The 18,405-nt window shown below is 38.3% G+C and overlaps 1 protein-coding gene across 3 annotated transcripts in view; it reads right to left on the bottom strand.

Annotated features, from left to right (window-relative positions):
- LOC101332720 (recombining binding protein suppressor of hairless) overlaps nt 1-18,405 on the bottom strand; it is a 230,968-nt gene that overhangs the window by 59,744 nt on the left and 152,819 nt on the right. For 2 of the 3 annotated variants that reach the window (XM_073805134.1, XM_033856906.2), the window contains exon 2: nt 14,547-14,729. The exons of the other annotated variant lie outside the window; for it this stretch is intronic. In XM_073805134.1, coding sequence (XP_073661235.1) covers nt 14,547-14,563 — 17 coding nt within the window. In that variant the 5' untranslated portion in view covers nt 14,564-14,729. The remainder of the gene's footprint in view (nt 1-14,546; nt 14,730-18,405) is intronic. 3 annotated transcript variants of the gene reach the window in all.

Here is an 18,405-nt window from a genome sequence, read left to right as displayed (position 1 = left end):
ACCATTCCCGAATGTATGTATTTCATATCAAGAAAGGTTAGTATAAGGGTATAAGTCCTGACAAAATTGGTCTTCTTCTCTCCATCCAAACTGCAGATCAGAATTTACAATCTCCTCTCCTAATTAGTAGGCAAAAAATCAGGATCAACTATGGTCCTCTGTTGGGGCAAACCTATTCCAGAGTAGGCACTTAAAAAAAAAAAAAATCACTAATTATGCAGTGTCACAGAAAAAGGTTGAATGTGTACTAGGATTAGAATCTTCCTATTTGTTAATTTTTAAACTGGCTTCCTATGCCTCCCTCAACTAAAACCAAGATGAAGAAAAGGATAGAGAGAGTGGCATAATTAATTGTTTTCCTACAGTCTCACTCCTTTGTTCTTTCATTAACATTTAACATATTAAAGTGCCTACTGTATGTTAGGCACTGTGGTAGACACTTGGAACGTACAACAGCAAATAAGAGACATGATCCCTATGCAGACAGAATACACTACAACAGCAGGATCAGGCTATGCACTGTGCATGCATATCTCACTTCACACACACACGTCAATCTTATTAAGGTAGGTGCTATTATCCGCATTAGAAGATCAGCTTAGAAACCACCTTGCCCAAATTGACACAATGATAAATTTGGTTTAAAATGTAACTAGAGAGATAGCCTCATCCACCACAGAGCAGATAGCAGAAGCAAGAACTACAATCCTGCAGCCTGTGGAACAAAAACCACATTCACAGAAAGATAGACAAGATGAAAAGGCAGAGGGCTATGTACCAGATGAAGGAAGAAGATAAAACCCCAGAAAAACAACTAAATGAAGTGGAGATAGGAAACCTTCCAGAAAAAGAATTCAGAATAATGATAGTGAAGATGATCCAGGACCTCAGAAAAAGAATGGAGGCAAAGATCGAGAAGATGCAAGAAATGTTTAACAAAGGTCTAGAAGAATTAAAGAACAAACAAACAGAGATGAACAATACAATAACTGAAATGAAAAATACACTAGAAGGAATCAATAGCAGAATAACTGAGGCAGAAGAACGGATAAGTGACCTGGAAGACAGATGGTGGAATTAACTGCTGCAGAACAGAATAAAGAAAAAAGAATTAAAAGAAATAAAGACAGCCTAAGAGACCTCTGGGACATTAAACACAACAACATTCACATTATAGGGGTACAAGAAGGGAAGAGAGAGAGAAAGGACCCGAGAAAATATTTGAAGAGATTATAGTCGAAAACTTCCCTAACATGGGAAAGGAAACAGCCACCCAAGTCCAGGAAGTGCAGACTCCCATACAGGATAAACCCAAGAAGAAACATGCCGAGACACACAGTAATCAAATTGGCAAAAATTAAAGACAAAGAAAAATTATTGAAAGCAGCAAGGGAAAAACGACAAATAACATACAAGGGAACTTCCATAAGGTTAACCGCTGATTTCTCAGCAGAAACTCTACAAACCAGAAGGGAGTGGCATGACATATTTAAAGTGATGAAAAGGAAGAACCTACAACCAAGATTACTCTACCCGGCAAGGATCTCATTCAGAGCCGATGGAGAAATCAAAAGCTTTACAGACAAGCAAAAGCTAAGAGAATTCAGCACCAACAAACCAGCTCTACAACAAATGCTAAAGGAACTTCTCTAAGTGGGAAACACAAGAGAAGAAAAGGACCTACAAAAACAAACCCAAAACAATTAAGAAAATGGTAATAGGAACATACATATAGATAATTACCTTAAACGTGAATGGATTAAATGCTCCAACCAAAAGACAAAGGCTTGCTGAATGGATACAAAAACAAGACCCATATATATGCTGTCTACAAGAGACCCACTTCAGACCTAGGGACACATACAGACTGAAAGTGAGGGGATGGAAAAATATATTCCATGCAAAAAGAAATCAAAAGAAAGCTGGAGTAGCAATACTCATATCAGATAAAATAGACTTTAAAATAAAGAATGTTACAAGAGACAAGGAAGGACACTACACAATGATCGAGGGATCAATCCAAGAAGAAGATATAACAATTATAAATATATATGCACCCAACATAGGAGCACCTCAACACATAAGGCAACTGCTAACAGCTCTAAAAGAGGAAATGGACAGTAACACAATAGTGGGGGACCATAACACCTCACTTATACCAATGGACAGATCATCCAAACAGAAAATTAATAAGGAAACACAAGCTTTAAATGCAACAACAGACCAGATAGATTTAATTGATATTTATAGAACATTCTATCCAAAAACCACAGATTACACTTTCTTCTCAAGTGCGCACGGAGCATTCTCCAGGATAGATCACGTCTTGGGTCACAAATCAAGCCTCAGTAAATTTAAGAAAACTGAAATCATATCAAGCGTCTTTTCTGACCACAACGCTATGAGATTAGAAATCAATTACAGGGGAAAAAACCGTAAAAAACACAAACACAAGGAGGCTAAACAATACGTTACTAAATAACTGAAGAAATCCAAGAGGAAATCAAAAAATACCTAGAGACAAATGACAATGAAAACACGACGATCCAAAACCTATGGGATGCAGCAAAAGCAGGTCTAAGAGGGAAGCTTATAGCTATACAAGCCTACCTCAAGAAACAAGAAAAATCTCAAATAAACAATATAACGTTACACTTAAAGGAACTAGAGAAAGAAGAACAATCAAAACCCAAAGTTAGCAGAAGGAAAGAAATCATAAAGATCAGAGCAGAAATAAATGAAACAGAAACAAAGAAAACAATAGCAAAGATCAATAAAACCAAAAGCTGGTTCTTTGAGAAGATAAACAAAATTGATAAACCATTAGCCAGACTCATCAAGAAAAAGAGGGAGAGGACTCAAATCAATAAAATTAGAAATGAAAGAAGAAATCACAACTGATACTGCAGAAATACAAAGGATTTTAAGAGATTACTACAAACAATTATATGCCAATGAAATGGACAACCTGGAAGAAATCAACAAATTCTTAGAAAGGTACAACCTTCCAAGACTGAACGAGGAAGAAAGAGAAAATATGAACAGACCAATCACAAGTAATGAAATTGAAACTGTGATTAGAAATCTTCCAACAGGGCTTCCCTGGTGGCGCAGTGGTTGAGAGTCCACCTGCCGATGCAGGGGACACGGGTTCGTGCCCCAGTCCGGAAGAATCCCACATGCCGCGGAGCGGCTGGGCCCGTGAGCCATGGCCGCTGAGCCTGCGCGTCCGGAGCCTGTGCTCCGCAACGGGAGAGGCCACAACAGTGAGAAGCCCGCATACCGGAAAAAAAAAAAAAAAAATCTTCCCAACAAACAGAAGTCCAGGACCAGATGGCTTCACAGGTGAATTCTATCAAACATTTAGAGAAGGGCTAACACCCATCCTTCTCAAACTCTTCCAAAAAACTGCAGAGGGAGGAAAACTCCCAACTCAACATAATAAAGGTCATATACGACAAATCCACAGCAAACATCATTCTCAATGGTGAAAAACTGAAAGCATCTCCTCTAAGATCAGGAACAAGACAAGGACGTCCACCCTCGCCACTATTATTCAACACAGTTTTGGAAGTCCTAGCCACGGCAATCAGAGAAGAAAAAGAAATAAAAGGAATACAAATTGGAAAAGGAGAAGTAAAACTGTCACTGATTGCAGATGACATGATACTATACAGAGAATCCTAAAGATGCTACCAGAAAACTACTAGAGCTAATCAATGAATTTGGTAAAGCTGCAGGATACAAAATTAATGCACAGAAATCTCTTGCATTCCTATACACTAATGATGAAAAATCTGAAAGAGAAATGAAGGAAACACTCCCATTTACCATTGCAACAAAAAGAATAAAATACCTAGGAATAAATCTACCTAAGGAGGCAAAAGACCTGTAGGCAGAAAACTATAAGACACTGTTGAAAGAAATTAAAGATGATACCAACAGATGGAGAAATATACCATGTTCTTGGATTGGAAGAATCAATATTGTGAAAATGACTATACTACTCAAAGCAATCTACAGATTCAATGCAATCCCTATCAAATCACCAATGGCATTTTTTACAGAACTAGAACAAAAAATTCTTAAAATTTGTATGGAGACACAAAAGACCCCAAATAGCCAAAGCAGTCTTGAGGGAAAAAAAGGGAGCTGGAGGAATCAGACTCCCTGACATCAGACTATACTACAAAGCTACTGTAATCAAGACAATATGGTACTGGCACAAAAACAAATATAGATCAATGGATCAGGATAGAAAGCCCAGAGATAAATCTATGCACCTATGGTCAACTAATCTATGACAAAGGAGGCAAGGATATATAATGGAGAAAAGACAGTCTCTTCAATAAGTGGTGCTGGGAAAACTGGAGAGCTACATGTGAAAGAATGAAATTAGAACACTCCCTAACACCATACACAAAAACAAACTCAAAATGGATTAGAGACCTAAATGCAAGACCAGACACTATAAAAGTCTTAGAGAAAAACATAGGAAGAACACTCTTTGACTTAAATAACAGCAAGATCTTTTTTGATCCACCTCCTAGAGTAATGGAAATAAAAATAAACAAATGGGACCTAAGGAAACTTAAAAGCTTTTGCAAAGCAAAGGAAACTACAAACAAGACGAAAAGATAACCCTCAGAACGGGAGAAAATATTGGCAAACGAATCAACAGACAAAGGGTTAATCTCCAAAATATACGAACAGCTCATGCAGCTCAATATTAAAAAAACAAACAACCCAATCAAAAAATGGGCAGAAGACCTAAATAGACATTTCTCCAAAGAAGACATACAGATAGCCAAGAAGCACATGAAAAGCTGCTCGACATCACTAATTATTAGAGAAATGCAAATCAAAAGTACAATGAGGTATCACCTCACAACAGTTAGAATAGGCATCATCAGAAAATCTACAAACAACAAATGCTGGAGAGGGTGTGGAGAAAAGGGAACCCTCTTGCAGTGTTGGTGAGAATGTAAATTGATACAGCCACTATGGAGAGCAGTATGGAGGTTCCTTAAAAAACTAAAAACAGAATTACCATATCACCCAGCAATCCCACTACTAGGCATATACCCAGAGAAAACCATAATTCAAAAAGACACATGCACCCCAATGTTCATTGCAGCACTATTTACAATAGCCAGGTCATGGAAGCAACATAAATGCCCATCGACAGATGAATGGATGAACAAGATGTGGTACATATATACAATAGAATATAACTCAGCCATAAAAAGGAACGAAATTGGGTCATTTGTAGAGACTGGATGCATCTAGAGACTGTCATACAGAGTGAAGTAAGTCAGGAAGAAGAAAACAAATATCATATATTAACGCATGTATGTGGAACCTAGAAAAATGGTACAGATGAACCAGTTTGCAGGGCAGAAACAGAGACACAGATGTAGAGAACAAACGTATGGACACCAAGGGGGGAAAGCAGGGGGTTGGGGGTGGTGGTGTGATGAACTGGGAGATTGGGATTGGCATGTATACACTGATGTATATAAAATGGATGACTAATAAGAACCTACTGTATAAAAAAATAAAATAAAATTCAAAAAAAAATGTAACTAGAGTATAATGTCCATGATTTTCCATGTAGTCTGCAGTAAGATAGAATTTAATTACACTTCAATTCTGGATACTAACATATGCAGAGGTATGAATATAAAAATTATGAAAAGATTATTAAATGTACTAACTGACCCTAAACGTTTCTATGCTATAGTATAGACCCGTTTTGCTTCAGTGAGGGGTCAACAAAAAACCTGAAAGGAAACCTTTCATTACACTCCCAATACTTCCGCTACTGACTAAATTTTATAATTGTAAAGGATAATTTTTTCTTTGATTACTAGAAAGTGAAAAAATATTTTCTAAAGCTATAAATGCATATAATTGAGGCCGTCTAAAGACATCTGCTGTGGGAGCATACCTTAGCTATTGCATAAACAGACACACATGTTCACGCATATCTGTAGGTCAAATTTTTGATGATTACTCTTTCGTATTCCCTGCACAAAGACAATATGTTATATTGTTCATGTGATAGTGTCTACCCTATCAATCATAATTTCACAAAGTACATTTTTTTTTCTGAGTTGAAAAGGACCAAGAATACGTAGAAAATTCAATTTTCTAAAAATTATAAAGACAGTACCAGCCCAATCTCTATCAAACCATTTTTTGGCCAATTTCTTAAATAGCCAAACCTCTAGGATACAGTTTGGTATTCTAAAATATTTGAATTCTGCAGTGCATCTGCCTTTTATTATAATTTTTTTTGCTGTACGCAGGCCTCTCACCGTTGTGGCCCCTCCCGTTGCGCAGCACAGGCTCCGGACGCGCAGGCTCAGCGGCCATGGCTCACGGGCCCAGCCGCTCCGCGGCATGTGGGATCCTTCCGGACTGGGGCACGAACCCGTGTCCCCTGCATCGGCAGGCGGACTCTCAGCCACTGCGCCACCAGGGAAGCCCCTATTTCCCTTTTAAATAACACAGACCAGAACATTTATGGATGTGTAACCAAAATAAGGTCTAATTCATACAGGAAAGACTACGATTCAGGTTTACAAGGAGTTAAACCTTTTCAAAGAAGCCTGTCCCTAAGGGAAAAAAATAAAAGATGGCAATTATCATTTTAAAACATGCAAAATAGGACAGTGAAGGGAGACTATTCAATAAACAAAAATAATAAGGTGGTCAAAATTCGTATATTCAGAATAGGGAAGAAAAGATTTCCAGAACGTTTTTTATAACACCACTGCATGAATAAGGAAATGCCTTTCTGCTTGAGTGTTTATACCCAAAACAATACATTTCTTTTGAACCGTAACTTAACTTTCTGTTATCACGTCATGTTATAACGATCAAACCTAATTTTTGTGGTAAAGCCAAAAACCACTCTGAAGAAGTGGTCTTAACCACAATTCAAAGCTTAAAGAATGGCTTTTCTGCCAAACCTTATCTGAGCCATTAACCTGTCGTGCTTTCATACACTGCTAGGACCAAAAAGGCAGGCCCAGCAGCTAGCATCTGCTCAGGCAAGCCTCAGAAGGAGGGGCCATGGTGCTCTGCAAGGGGAATACACAACACGGGCACGGAGGTTGATGGTACCAAATCTGGCAGCAAACTGCTTTGCCTTGGGTGGTACAATAGGCAGCCTAATACTTCAACAACCATCTGAGGATCCTTGGCTCGGCACAGGCAAAAGAAAGATTCTGAATTGAGAATCACCATAAAGTGATTAAAAGTATAGACCATGAGTAAATTATAGTAGTAAAACACTAGAACAGGAGGCAAAAGCCTTGGGATTTGATAGCAGCAATGAGGAAAACAAGTCTATACTCTTAGCAGGTGTAGACTTAACTGTCTCAGTTTGGGCCATTCATGCTATATATTTACTTGGTATTTTGCTGTGCTATGAGTTCAAATTATGTAAAGCTGTTGTGTTACAAATTTACTAGTTAACTGGCTAGTCAACTGCCCCTAACATCAGCTGTCTAACTAGAAAATATGAGGGCACAGTTTTTCTTTAAAGGTGAGCTGCTCGGGCTTCCCTGGTGGCGCAGTGGTTGAGAGTCCGCCTGCCGATGCAGGGGACACGGGTTCGTGCCCCGGTCCAGGAAGATCCCACATGCCGCGGAGCGGCTGGGCCCGTGAGCCATGGCCGCTGAGCCTGCGCGTCCGGAGCCTGTGTTCCGCAACGGGAGGGGCCACACAACAGTGAGAGGCCCGCGTACCGGGAAAAAAAAAAAAAAAAAAAAAAAAATATGAGTTGCTCCATTGCAGCAGCTAATTCTTAACATTCCTTTCTAACCAACTTCTACACATGCATGTTCCCTAAAGACACTGTGGTCTCTCTTCTCTACAGTACTAGTATTATTGACCTCTTCCCCTCATTCTTGCCTTCCATCACAAGCAATTCACTGACAAATGCTATCAGCTGCATTCCCAAATTATCTTCTATATCTCCACTCCCTGATTCCATAAGGTTAGATGAAGCTCTTATTACAACTTTTATATCCATAGCATCCTAAACTGGCCTCATGCAGTAAAACAGACAAGCACATAAAAACAAACAGAATATATCCACTTATATATGGTCTCATTTAACTCTCATTAACAATTCTGATAGGCATTATTTCAAACTTAGAAGGGAAAACTGAAGCTTAAAATCACAAGGTAGGACTTTCCTCTGTTTCTGATTACACACTGACCATACTAGGATTGAAGATTACATATAAATATATAAGGAAGCCATAGCCTAGTCTTTAAACCACTTTACTTTGCCTTCGCAAAATAATTGTTTTTTCCCCAATTTTAACTTCTATTTGCTTTTATCCATTAAACAAACCACCTATCATATGAAAATATATTTAAACGTTTCAGAAAAATCACTTCTTAACTTGTAAACTATTTCTCAGCAAACCAGAACTGCTGATTCTCAAGGATGAAACGCTATAGTAATCCAACTAGGGAAAACGGAACGATGCCACATTTAAATAAACCAGGAAAATCTGACTGTGTTAACAGCTCTAGGAATTAGTCAAATCTAGAGCCTTTAAAGAATTATAAGTATCCCAGTAACGAAGAAAATGCCAACCTGTTTCCATAATAAACTGAAGATGCACAGGGGATTTTTTTAGGCTGTAACTTTTATGCTGGACAAATTTGTTTTAATGGCATTAGTGTACATTAGAGAAATATGCCCAACACTATAAGCATGTATTGTTCATAATTAAAATTGACTCAACTGCATAAAATATTAAGTTTTCAAATGCAATTCTGTACACAGTGTGTGCTCACTAAGCGAATGAACCATAATAATAGCAAGTCATCTTGCTAAAAGGATAACAAAACAGTCATGAAATCGTAGCTCTTAAACTATAATATTATTTAGACCAACTATTTTGAATTAACAAATGATTATGAACAAACTGATCTGAAATGTCTAAGTTATTTTCTACAGTGGAGGAAAAAATTATAAATGGTCCACCAAACGAGTTCATACTAACTTCACAAATTTTATAAGAGAAAAAGGAATTAACTATTTTACCAAGTCCAAAGAGCTAAAACGATGATTAATTTCCTCACCCTAATGAAACTGTCTACTTTTCCCATAAAGAATGCCCTGCAAAGACACCATGCTATAGGTAATTACTGTTACTCGCACTACAACAGCAATGTAGTTTAATGTGGTATGCTGACACTTCAAAAAAGTGATAATCCATGTTGTTGGCAGATTCTATTAGGAAGTGGTATCAAGATCTAAATGGGGCTACAAACAATACAGCCGAAAAGAGGTCCTTAGAAGTTTATGTTCTTTCATGTAATTTTGTTGAGTCTAAAACTAATTGCTAGGAAAACTTACATACACCAGGTGTAAGTCTTCAGCAATTTCATGCAGGCAATTTTTTTATTGTTTTTCTGTGGTACGCGGGGCTCTCACTGTTGTGGCCTCTCCCGTTGCAGAGCACAGGCTCCGGACGCGCAGGCTCAGCGGCCATGGCTCACGGACCCAGCCTCTCCGCAGCATGTGGGATCTTCCTGGACCAGGGCACGAACCCGTGTCCCCTGCATCGTCAGGCGGACTCTCAACCATGCGCCACGAAGGAAGCCCGAAAACATCTTTTTAAATACTCTCAAAGAATCTAACCTTCATTCTTAGAGAGTGTTTTTGACTTGTTTTCAGTAACCAAAAGTATACTGGAGCGATATCTAACAGCTGACCCAGTAATTTATAACATGCTCTTTCTTCTAATCCTAGACCTGCGGTTGGGGTGCTGCCTCCGGTCAGTTCTCTCAGTTCTTGGCCAATTAAACTAGAAGGTAGTTTAGTTTCTTCCTAAACTACACTTCAGGGACTTCCCTGGTGGTCCAGTGGCTAAGACTCCGTGCTCCCAGTGCAGGGGGCCCAGGTTCAATCCCTGGTCAGGGAACTAGATCCCATGTGCCGCAACTAAAGATCCCGCATGCTGCAACTAACAAAAGATCCCACTTGCAACAACTAAGATCCTGCCTACCACAACTAAGACCCGGCACAGCCAAATAAATCAATAAATATTTTTTAAAATAAAAAAAAAAACTACGCTTTAGGAGGAAAAATCTTTGAAAGAAAAAGATGACAAGCTGCTCTTGTGCGTTATGATAACCAAAGTAAAAGGAACACAGTTGTGCACAAACAAATGCCACGAAGTGACAACATGAAACCTTGCACTCAACAGGATAAGCAGCATGAGGCAGAAAGTGATGACGTTGGAAGTAAATATGACTGAAATAATGATGAAAAGCTAAGCAATGCTACTGATAAGAGGAGAAAAGGTTGGACAGTCTGGAAGAAGACCAGGTTGGGGTGGGGGTGGGGGGACACTTGGGGAAACAGTAATAGAAAAAAGGGATTCAACTCTCCCATTCTCTGAATCCACAGGTTCTTGTTCCCTGCCCGCATCACTAGCAACAGTATGTCTTTACGCACTGACGCAAAGACAAGCCACCAACGTGAAGGCAGTTAACCCACGGGGCGGAAGGGAGGTGGGATTTCTTTACCTATCTTCTGTAATTCCAAAAGATAATTTCTAGGTTTAATACATCATACCCAATTCAGAGCAGGAACATATATGTTTTTGACTCAATTTCCAAGAACTTGCAGAGAAACATGAATTGTACTTATTATCTTTTGGCCTCTTATTTTGGCAAAGATTTTTATCCATTGTTCAACTCCCGAGTGTAGAAAACTAATGTACAAATTCCATTGTTGTGAAACAATTTACCAGAAATCTTCATTCTCGTATTGTTTTCTAGGAAGGAGGAAACTGTATTTCAAACACAATCTTAAAACATGAATATGCTGATACTGTACTACTCTGAAGCTTTACTTTTTAAAAAATATTCACCAGAAACTCTGTGATCATCTTCAATATATCTGTAAAGCAAATATCTGCTGTTATGAGGATACTGGAATAGGCAGAGGCACTAATCCAAGAAAAATAAAATTTTAAATATTATCAAAATCCTCACAAAAACAGAAGTTCTAACATTTGACTACCTTAAATATATTTGTGACGTATCTAATTTAAGGTTAATTTTTTTGGCAACATTAAACTTTTATATTTACCTTCTGAAGTAAAAAAGTACCTGGTATATGAAAAAGTCCTAAGATACAAGGAATGGGAAAATGAAGTGGGTGGATTTTAGTATGTATCATCAGTTTTTTGGTACTTTTTAATTGCATGGGTCATTTTCATCAATGCAAAGAAAGTAAATTCCTTCACAACTAGGAAATATTATAAATTTCTTACCTATGAGCCTTTAAATATTTACGAGGGCAAGCAAGCAAGAAAACACACACACATACACACACCCCAAATAACACAACAAAAAACAAGGTTTCATAGCTAACTGTTTCCTACTGTCAGAGAGAAAACTACTGAGCTAACAATCCTGTTTTAGATATCTGAAGTCTTCTCTGGCTGAGGTCAGTTTGGCAATATGGATTTATAAGACTGAGTGCCATACAGTTTCCCAGATGATCATTAACAGAACTTAGGTCTGCAATACAGTACACATACATACCCTCAAAACAAGAGTTTTACAGAACTATACCATATGATCCATTCATGGCATTTCCTATCCTGTTTTTTTCTGCTTCATATAATTTGCAGGGTGGGGGGGAGTAGGGGAGGATAGCAACTTATTGAATTGACTCCAGAATGGGCTACCACTGGCAGTTTGAAAACCACTGATCTATGAGTTGATTAACACATTAACAGAATGCATGCCAAGGGGCAGTTTACTAGATTACTCTACTTGATAAAATATCCTTAGTTAATGCCACTCATCAGCTGCTGCTATTATGTTCCCCTTTTCTCCCTGCTCCTTAGATATTCTCCTGTAACGCAAAGCATGGTAGGAAGATCCCTGAAGATGATATAGAGAATATGGCATACCATTAGAAGCCACAGACTGGAACCTATCCTGGTCGCTTTTTCTCAGCAAGGAAAAACAATATAAACCTAATACCACATCTCAGGGACATCTGTGACTATGGGAGGCATACACTGAGTGGAACCAAAACGATCCAAGCAACATACACATAAATGTGCATATATCTTGTTTATTTCAGCTTTTTTAAAAAAATGAAACAAGTTTTTTTTAAAAATGCTCTTTTCTACATTCACTGCACTGATTTTATTTTCTACTACAATACATGTCTTAATGCTGATCATAACCCCCACTAAATCGAGTTCTTAACCAACTAAATCGAGTTCTTGACCCACTAGTGAATGGGCTGAAACCTGCAATTTGAAAAACACAGCTTTAAAGGACACACAAATCGACCTAGCAGGATAAGAGGACCAGAGATAAATTACCAGTCTCCAGTGGCCACCTTCTTTCACTGATGAGAAAAAAGCTCAAAGAATTGAAAACATTAGTCAAAGAGTGATTGTTTATTTAACTCTAGGAAGATCATAGAAGAAAGTATAAGATTCAAGAAAATAAATAATGTAATAGCATCTCACCCCGCAGAAAAGAGGTTCCTGATCTGGCATTTAATAATCATCATCAGGCTTCCCTGGTGGCGCAGTGGTTGGGAATCCACCTGCCAATGTGAGGGACATGGGTTCGAGCCCTGGTCCAGGAAGATCCCACATGCTGCGGAGCAACTAAGCCCGTGTGCCACAACTACTGAGCCTGTGCTCTAGAGCCCACAAGCCACAACTACTGAAGCCCACGCGCCTAGAGCCCGTGCTCTGCAACAAGAGAAGCCACTGCAATGAGAAGCTCGTGCACCACAACGAAGAGTCACTCGCCGCAACTAGAGAAAGCCCGCAGGCAGTAACAAAGACCTAACGCAGCCAAAAATAAATAAAATAAAATAAATTAAAAAATAAATAAATAAAAATAATCATCACTGTTAATCTAACACTGGCTTCTTGCATGCTCAATCCTACACTAAATGTGTATGGAATTTATTTATATATATGTGTGTGTATATATACATATAAACACACACATATAATGCAATATATAATTACGGTATTATATTTTTAATACACAAGTTTATTTTTTTTCCAGATCATTCTTTCAACCTGTCAAAACGAAAAAAGTAGTGCCAGATTTGAAACACAGATCAGCTGGCCGCAGAATCTAAGCTCTTAACCACCAAGCTATAAACTCTTCCAAAGAGAAAGGAGTTCCCAAATCTGGCTGTGCATCAAGAATCCTCTGTGGCATTAAAACAAAACAAACAGATGCCCAAGTACTACCCTAAAAAGAGATTTTTTTTTTTAAGTTGAAGTAGCAAATATTATGGAGAAATATATTTTGTAAACAATGTATCAAATACCGTCTCCAACCAAAGAAACCATCTTTTTGGAGAGTAGACACTGTTGTATTGGACATAAAATACCTGGTTGAACTTGGTTAACAGGCAGCTGACTTCACCTTGAAACTTGATTCACTGTCATTATAGACCAGAATTTAATATCAAGCAGTTTTGTCTTAGGTTTAATAACTAAATTCCATTAATAATTTAACTGCTGACATGTCAAGAGGATCTTAACATAAGGTAGACTGATAAAAATTACAGGCTGCACCAAAGTATTTCTATTACACTTATATATCCATGATTTAAACATCTATCTTCCCAACATGTTTTCCTTCATTACCTAAAAGATAAAGAATTTTGAACCCGATGTAACTTTATGAACTCAGCATTCTCCCTGGGCTGATTCACTTCCACTACCCCAAGAAAACATCCAGTAGCAAGCAAACAGTACAAAATTAGGTTTCCAAGGTTTCCAATAATTAAGAAATGGTTTTGACTACATCACTCAAATAAAATGTTATGAACACAAAAACTTTAAAGATTTTTGATGGTTAAGTGGGTAATATGAAGCCTAGAATTACCACTACTAGCAACCACAAGTAACAGTGGGACTACATACCACAAACACATGAAAGATTAACTGTATACATATGGTGGTGAAGAGACAACAATCACAGTATTAGTAAAGAATTACTCATTTTCCTCTCAGTAAAAATTCTTTGTAAAAGACAAAAACAAGCACAAACTATAAATGGTCCAAGTAAAAATTATTTCGTTTGGTCAAATTAATACTCCAACTGAAGAACTGTATCCAATTATTTCCTGTTCAGGCTACCATGAAATGACAGCACTACAGAGAAACTAGTCTATGATGTAAACCAGAAAGATAATTACAGACTAACATATGAATAATCACTAAACTATTTCGTGAAAGAAACTATAGCCCATTACTATTAAAATCTAGCAAAAATATCTACCCTAGTGTCTCCTATAACCATATCTCAAAGGGGGGTGGGGAATCACTCAACAAGCTTGTGATACATGGTTTTTTTACAACAAAAAATACTTTTGCCATAACTCCATAACCACATCTGCAATCTAAATATTAAAATATCTTAAAATATGCAATAATTAAATATAGAACCATGAGTGTTCACTCTACACATGACCTTGGGGCCGCTGGAAGATTTCTAAAGCATACCTTTTAATCCACGCCATGGTACTTCAAGAACATGTTAAGGTAAGCCACAGGCTGGAACACTTCGATGCACCTCAAAACACCTCAGCCAGTTTATCTGTATCATTCTCCTTTCCTTTTGAGATCATAATGGTTCCGAAGAACTATAATGCTTCCATTGGAATGACAGTTTCATAATTTCAATGACTTAAAAACAAAAACAAAAAATAAGAACTTAAGTGTTGGTATGTTAAGCCACTAGTGAGTGCACTGTGTTAATTGCTGCCACGGCTAAGAAAAACAAAGCAGCTACTGCTACTACCACGTAACATTTTTAATATGACCCTGATGTGAATGAGGAGGAGTACATGCTTAGTGGTCAGAGTGACAGCCCTTGCTTTATAGAGATCTATCCAAAGCCCACAAATCTCTTTACCCCAACTGATTCTTCAGTTTTCTTCTCAAGGAATGAAAATAACCTAAAAGACAGGTCTGAATACTTGGTAGGTGCCAGGTTCACCTCTGACCAACTATTCTGTGTTGAATGAGAGCTGGAAATCACCCACACACCTGCATAAAAGGGAACTCATTAATAGACACAACAGGGATTCCTTCAAACAATGCCCCTTCTGGTGTTAATATTACTGAATCATTTTAATTCCATGGAAGTCATTAAACTGTAAAAAGTTACAGTTTCTAAAGCTTACTTCTATGAAGAGCATGCAGATAAATGAACAGATCCATGGCTAACTATCACGTTTTAGTGTTTCTCTGTGATTGCCTTGACAGGTTACCTGATTCCTCCTTCCTCCTCATCCCACTCCACCTTTCTTACATAAAAACATTAAAAACACTTCATTACTTAAATGATACAGTAAGAAGTCTATGTATCACATTTTAAATCTAAGAATTCATTCTACTTCTGCTTCAAGTTTGGCACTCTATAGTTACAAGAAAGAACGAATACTCAACCTACACAAAGGAAGTAAAACTGATAAATTATCAGTAATACACATACATTTATGTCATAAAGCAGTTAACATTACTTTAGGATGACTGATAGGAAACTTTTAATAAAAGCAAGCAATAAAAGGGGCTTCCAAGGAAAGAAAGTAGCTGGGAGAGGTTTGTTATACTCTGGGTTTATGGGGCAGCTCGTGCAAAGGTTAATAGACAAGGAATGGCAGACATCAAAGTTTCCCAGCTAGAGCTAAAAAGTACGTGCTAAAGACAAAGAGAAATTATTTCCTGTTTGAAAGGGTAGATTCAACTGATGAAAACATTTCAGGTCCACTGTCAGGAAAATTACATATTCCTGAGATTTAGATTTATTGCAGGTTGTAGGGAATACAGACTACAAAATGTAGGTCACTCTTCAGAAAGCTGGTAATAGTGGCATAATTGGGAAAATACTAATGAAGAACAGAAACAAGGGCCCTGGTCCAATGAAATCACTGTAGCCACAACCATCTTTAAAACTGATCATTTTACCGCTTTAGTGCAACTCCCCGACCCTTCCCCCTCCAGCTTAAAACCTTTCAAAGGCTCTATATGTGTTACAAGCTCCTGGGAGGAAACACACATTGTTTCCTACACTCTGTTCCTCCATGTTTCCTATACTCTGTTCCTCCATGTTTCCTATACTCTGTTCCTCCAAATAAACTCTGGACTATCAGGTTAATGTTCCTGAAGTACAGTTCCTCCCTTGCACATAAAGAATGATGTTAATCACTGGGAAACAAGGCAGGATATAAATACATTAGATAATAAAGGAAAGAATAAAAGCCTAGGTCTGTAACACTTACTCATTATCTCATTTAATTTTTCATAACGCCATTTTACAGAGGAGAAAACTGACACTCTGTGGTCAAGTGACTGACCAAAGAAAACACGCAATATGAGAAAAGAACTAGGCCTTCAATCTAGACCCTCTAGCTGGAATTTCAACACTTGTTCTATGCAACATTGTTGTAAAATACTGCTGGAGGAAGGAGGTGGTATTGGGGCTAACATTTGTTGACAATATGCCAAGAATCATGCTAGGGACTTAATGGTATTTTATTTCATCCTGATTTACCACTCATAAGACTGACTAGTTGCCTCCTTTTACAGGTGAGGAGATTCAGGCTCATAGACATTTAAGCATTAATCTGTTCAACATAATGCATCTGAGACTGAAAGAGGTTGGTCAGATATTGTCTCATATGTCCAACCCTAAAACTCACACTCACGTTGCTTTGCCAATCTATCTCCCAGAAGCAATCAGAAGAAATCAAATCCAAACTTGTTTTATTTTTCAACCTGGCTGATCTAACAATAATCTAATTTTATAAATGCTGCTGACTCAAAATGTAGTCAGTGTATATAAACAGATTTTTTAGCTATGGTTTAACAAGAGACTATATGCACATTCACTAAAGCCACTAAGAAGGCTTAGAATCATATTTAATAACTCAAATCAGAAAGTTCATTTGATTCTTACAAATGAGATCCAGTTTTTTCATGAAGTTATGCACTTGAAGATCTTTTAAAACTGACTTGTAAATCATGGTAGTTATCAATATAAATTTTAGTTGACAAAACAAAAATAAGCACAGAAGTTATTTTCCTTAAGAGGGTGCACTACCATGTTTCCCATGGACTGCTGTTACCAGTCCTTAGCCTCATGGAAAGCAAATCATTTATTAGGTGAGGGAGGTGAGGCCATTCAGTCAGATTATCAGTAATTAAAAAAAAAAAAGAGAGAGAGAGCAAGCAGATGGTCAGCTCTCTACAATGCTTCAAACCATGTTAAACTAAGAGTAACAAAAAGCACTGGAAAAATTCCCCAAATTAAGGACAGGAAACTCCTAAGTAACTTCAAATTTGAACAGAATCCAGCACTCACGTTGCATTCCAAAACTGCCTGCAGAAGCGATCAACAGAACTACTATACCAGTGTTTTTGGTAACAAGTTAGATGACTCAAAGAAACCATTTTTTAAATTGCTGAAACAGAATTTTGCAGAATTACCATATTTAAGGGTTCAAAACTGTTACAGGAAGAAATTAAATAGTCATTTAACAAATCTTCATCAGGGACTTCCCTGGTGGCGCAGTGGTTAAGAATCCGCCTCACAATGCAGGGGACGTGGGTTTGATCCCTGGTCTGGGAAGATCCCACATGCTGTGGAGCAACTAAACCCGTGCACCACAACTACTGAGCCTGAGCGCCAGAGCCCACAACCCACAACTACTGAAGCCCACACACTGCAACTACTGAAGCCCGCGTGCTGCAACTACTGAAGCCCCGTGCCTAGAGCCCGTGCTCCGCCACAAGAGAAGCCACCGCAATGAGAAGCCCGAGTGCCAAAACGAAGGGTAGCCCCTGTTCGCTGCAACTAGAGAAAGCCCACACGCAGCAACAAAGACCCAATGCGGCCGAAAAAAAAAAACGAGAAATTCTGATGCCCAACTACATACCTTTTTTTTAATAAATATATTTATTTTTTATTTACTTATGTTTGGCTGTGTTGAGTCTTCATTGCTGTGCACAGGCTTTCTCTAGTTGCGGCGAGCAGGGGCTACTCTTCGTTGCGGTCTGCAGACTTCTCATTGAGGTGGCTTCTCTTATTGTGTGGGCTCTAGGCACGCAGGCTTCAGTAGTAGTTGTGGTGCCTGGGCTCAGTAGTTGTGGCTCGCGGACTTTAGAGCACAGGCTCATCAGTTGTGGTGCAAGGGCTTAGTTGCTCCGCAGCATGTGGGATCTCCCCGGACCAGGTCTGGAACCCGTGTCCCCTGCATTGGCAGGCGGAGTCTTAACCACCGTACCACCAGGGAAGTCCCCCAACTACATAACTTTAATTTCAAAATTAATGTGTATTAAAACTCTATGCAAAAAAAAA

The sequence above is a fragment of the Tursiops truncatus genome, chromosome 5, assembly GCF_011762595.2.
Source record: "Tursiops truncatus isolate mTurTru1 chromosome 5, mTurTru1.mat.Y, whole genome shotgun sequence".
NCBI classification, from domain to species: Eukaryota; Metazoa; Chordata; class Mammalia; order Artiodactyla; family Delphinidae; genus Tursiops; species Tursiops truncatus.
This window is presented reverse-complemented; position numbering and strand designations above follow the sequence as displayed.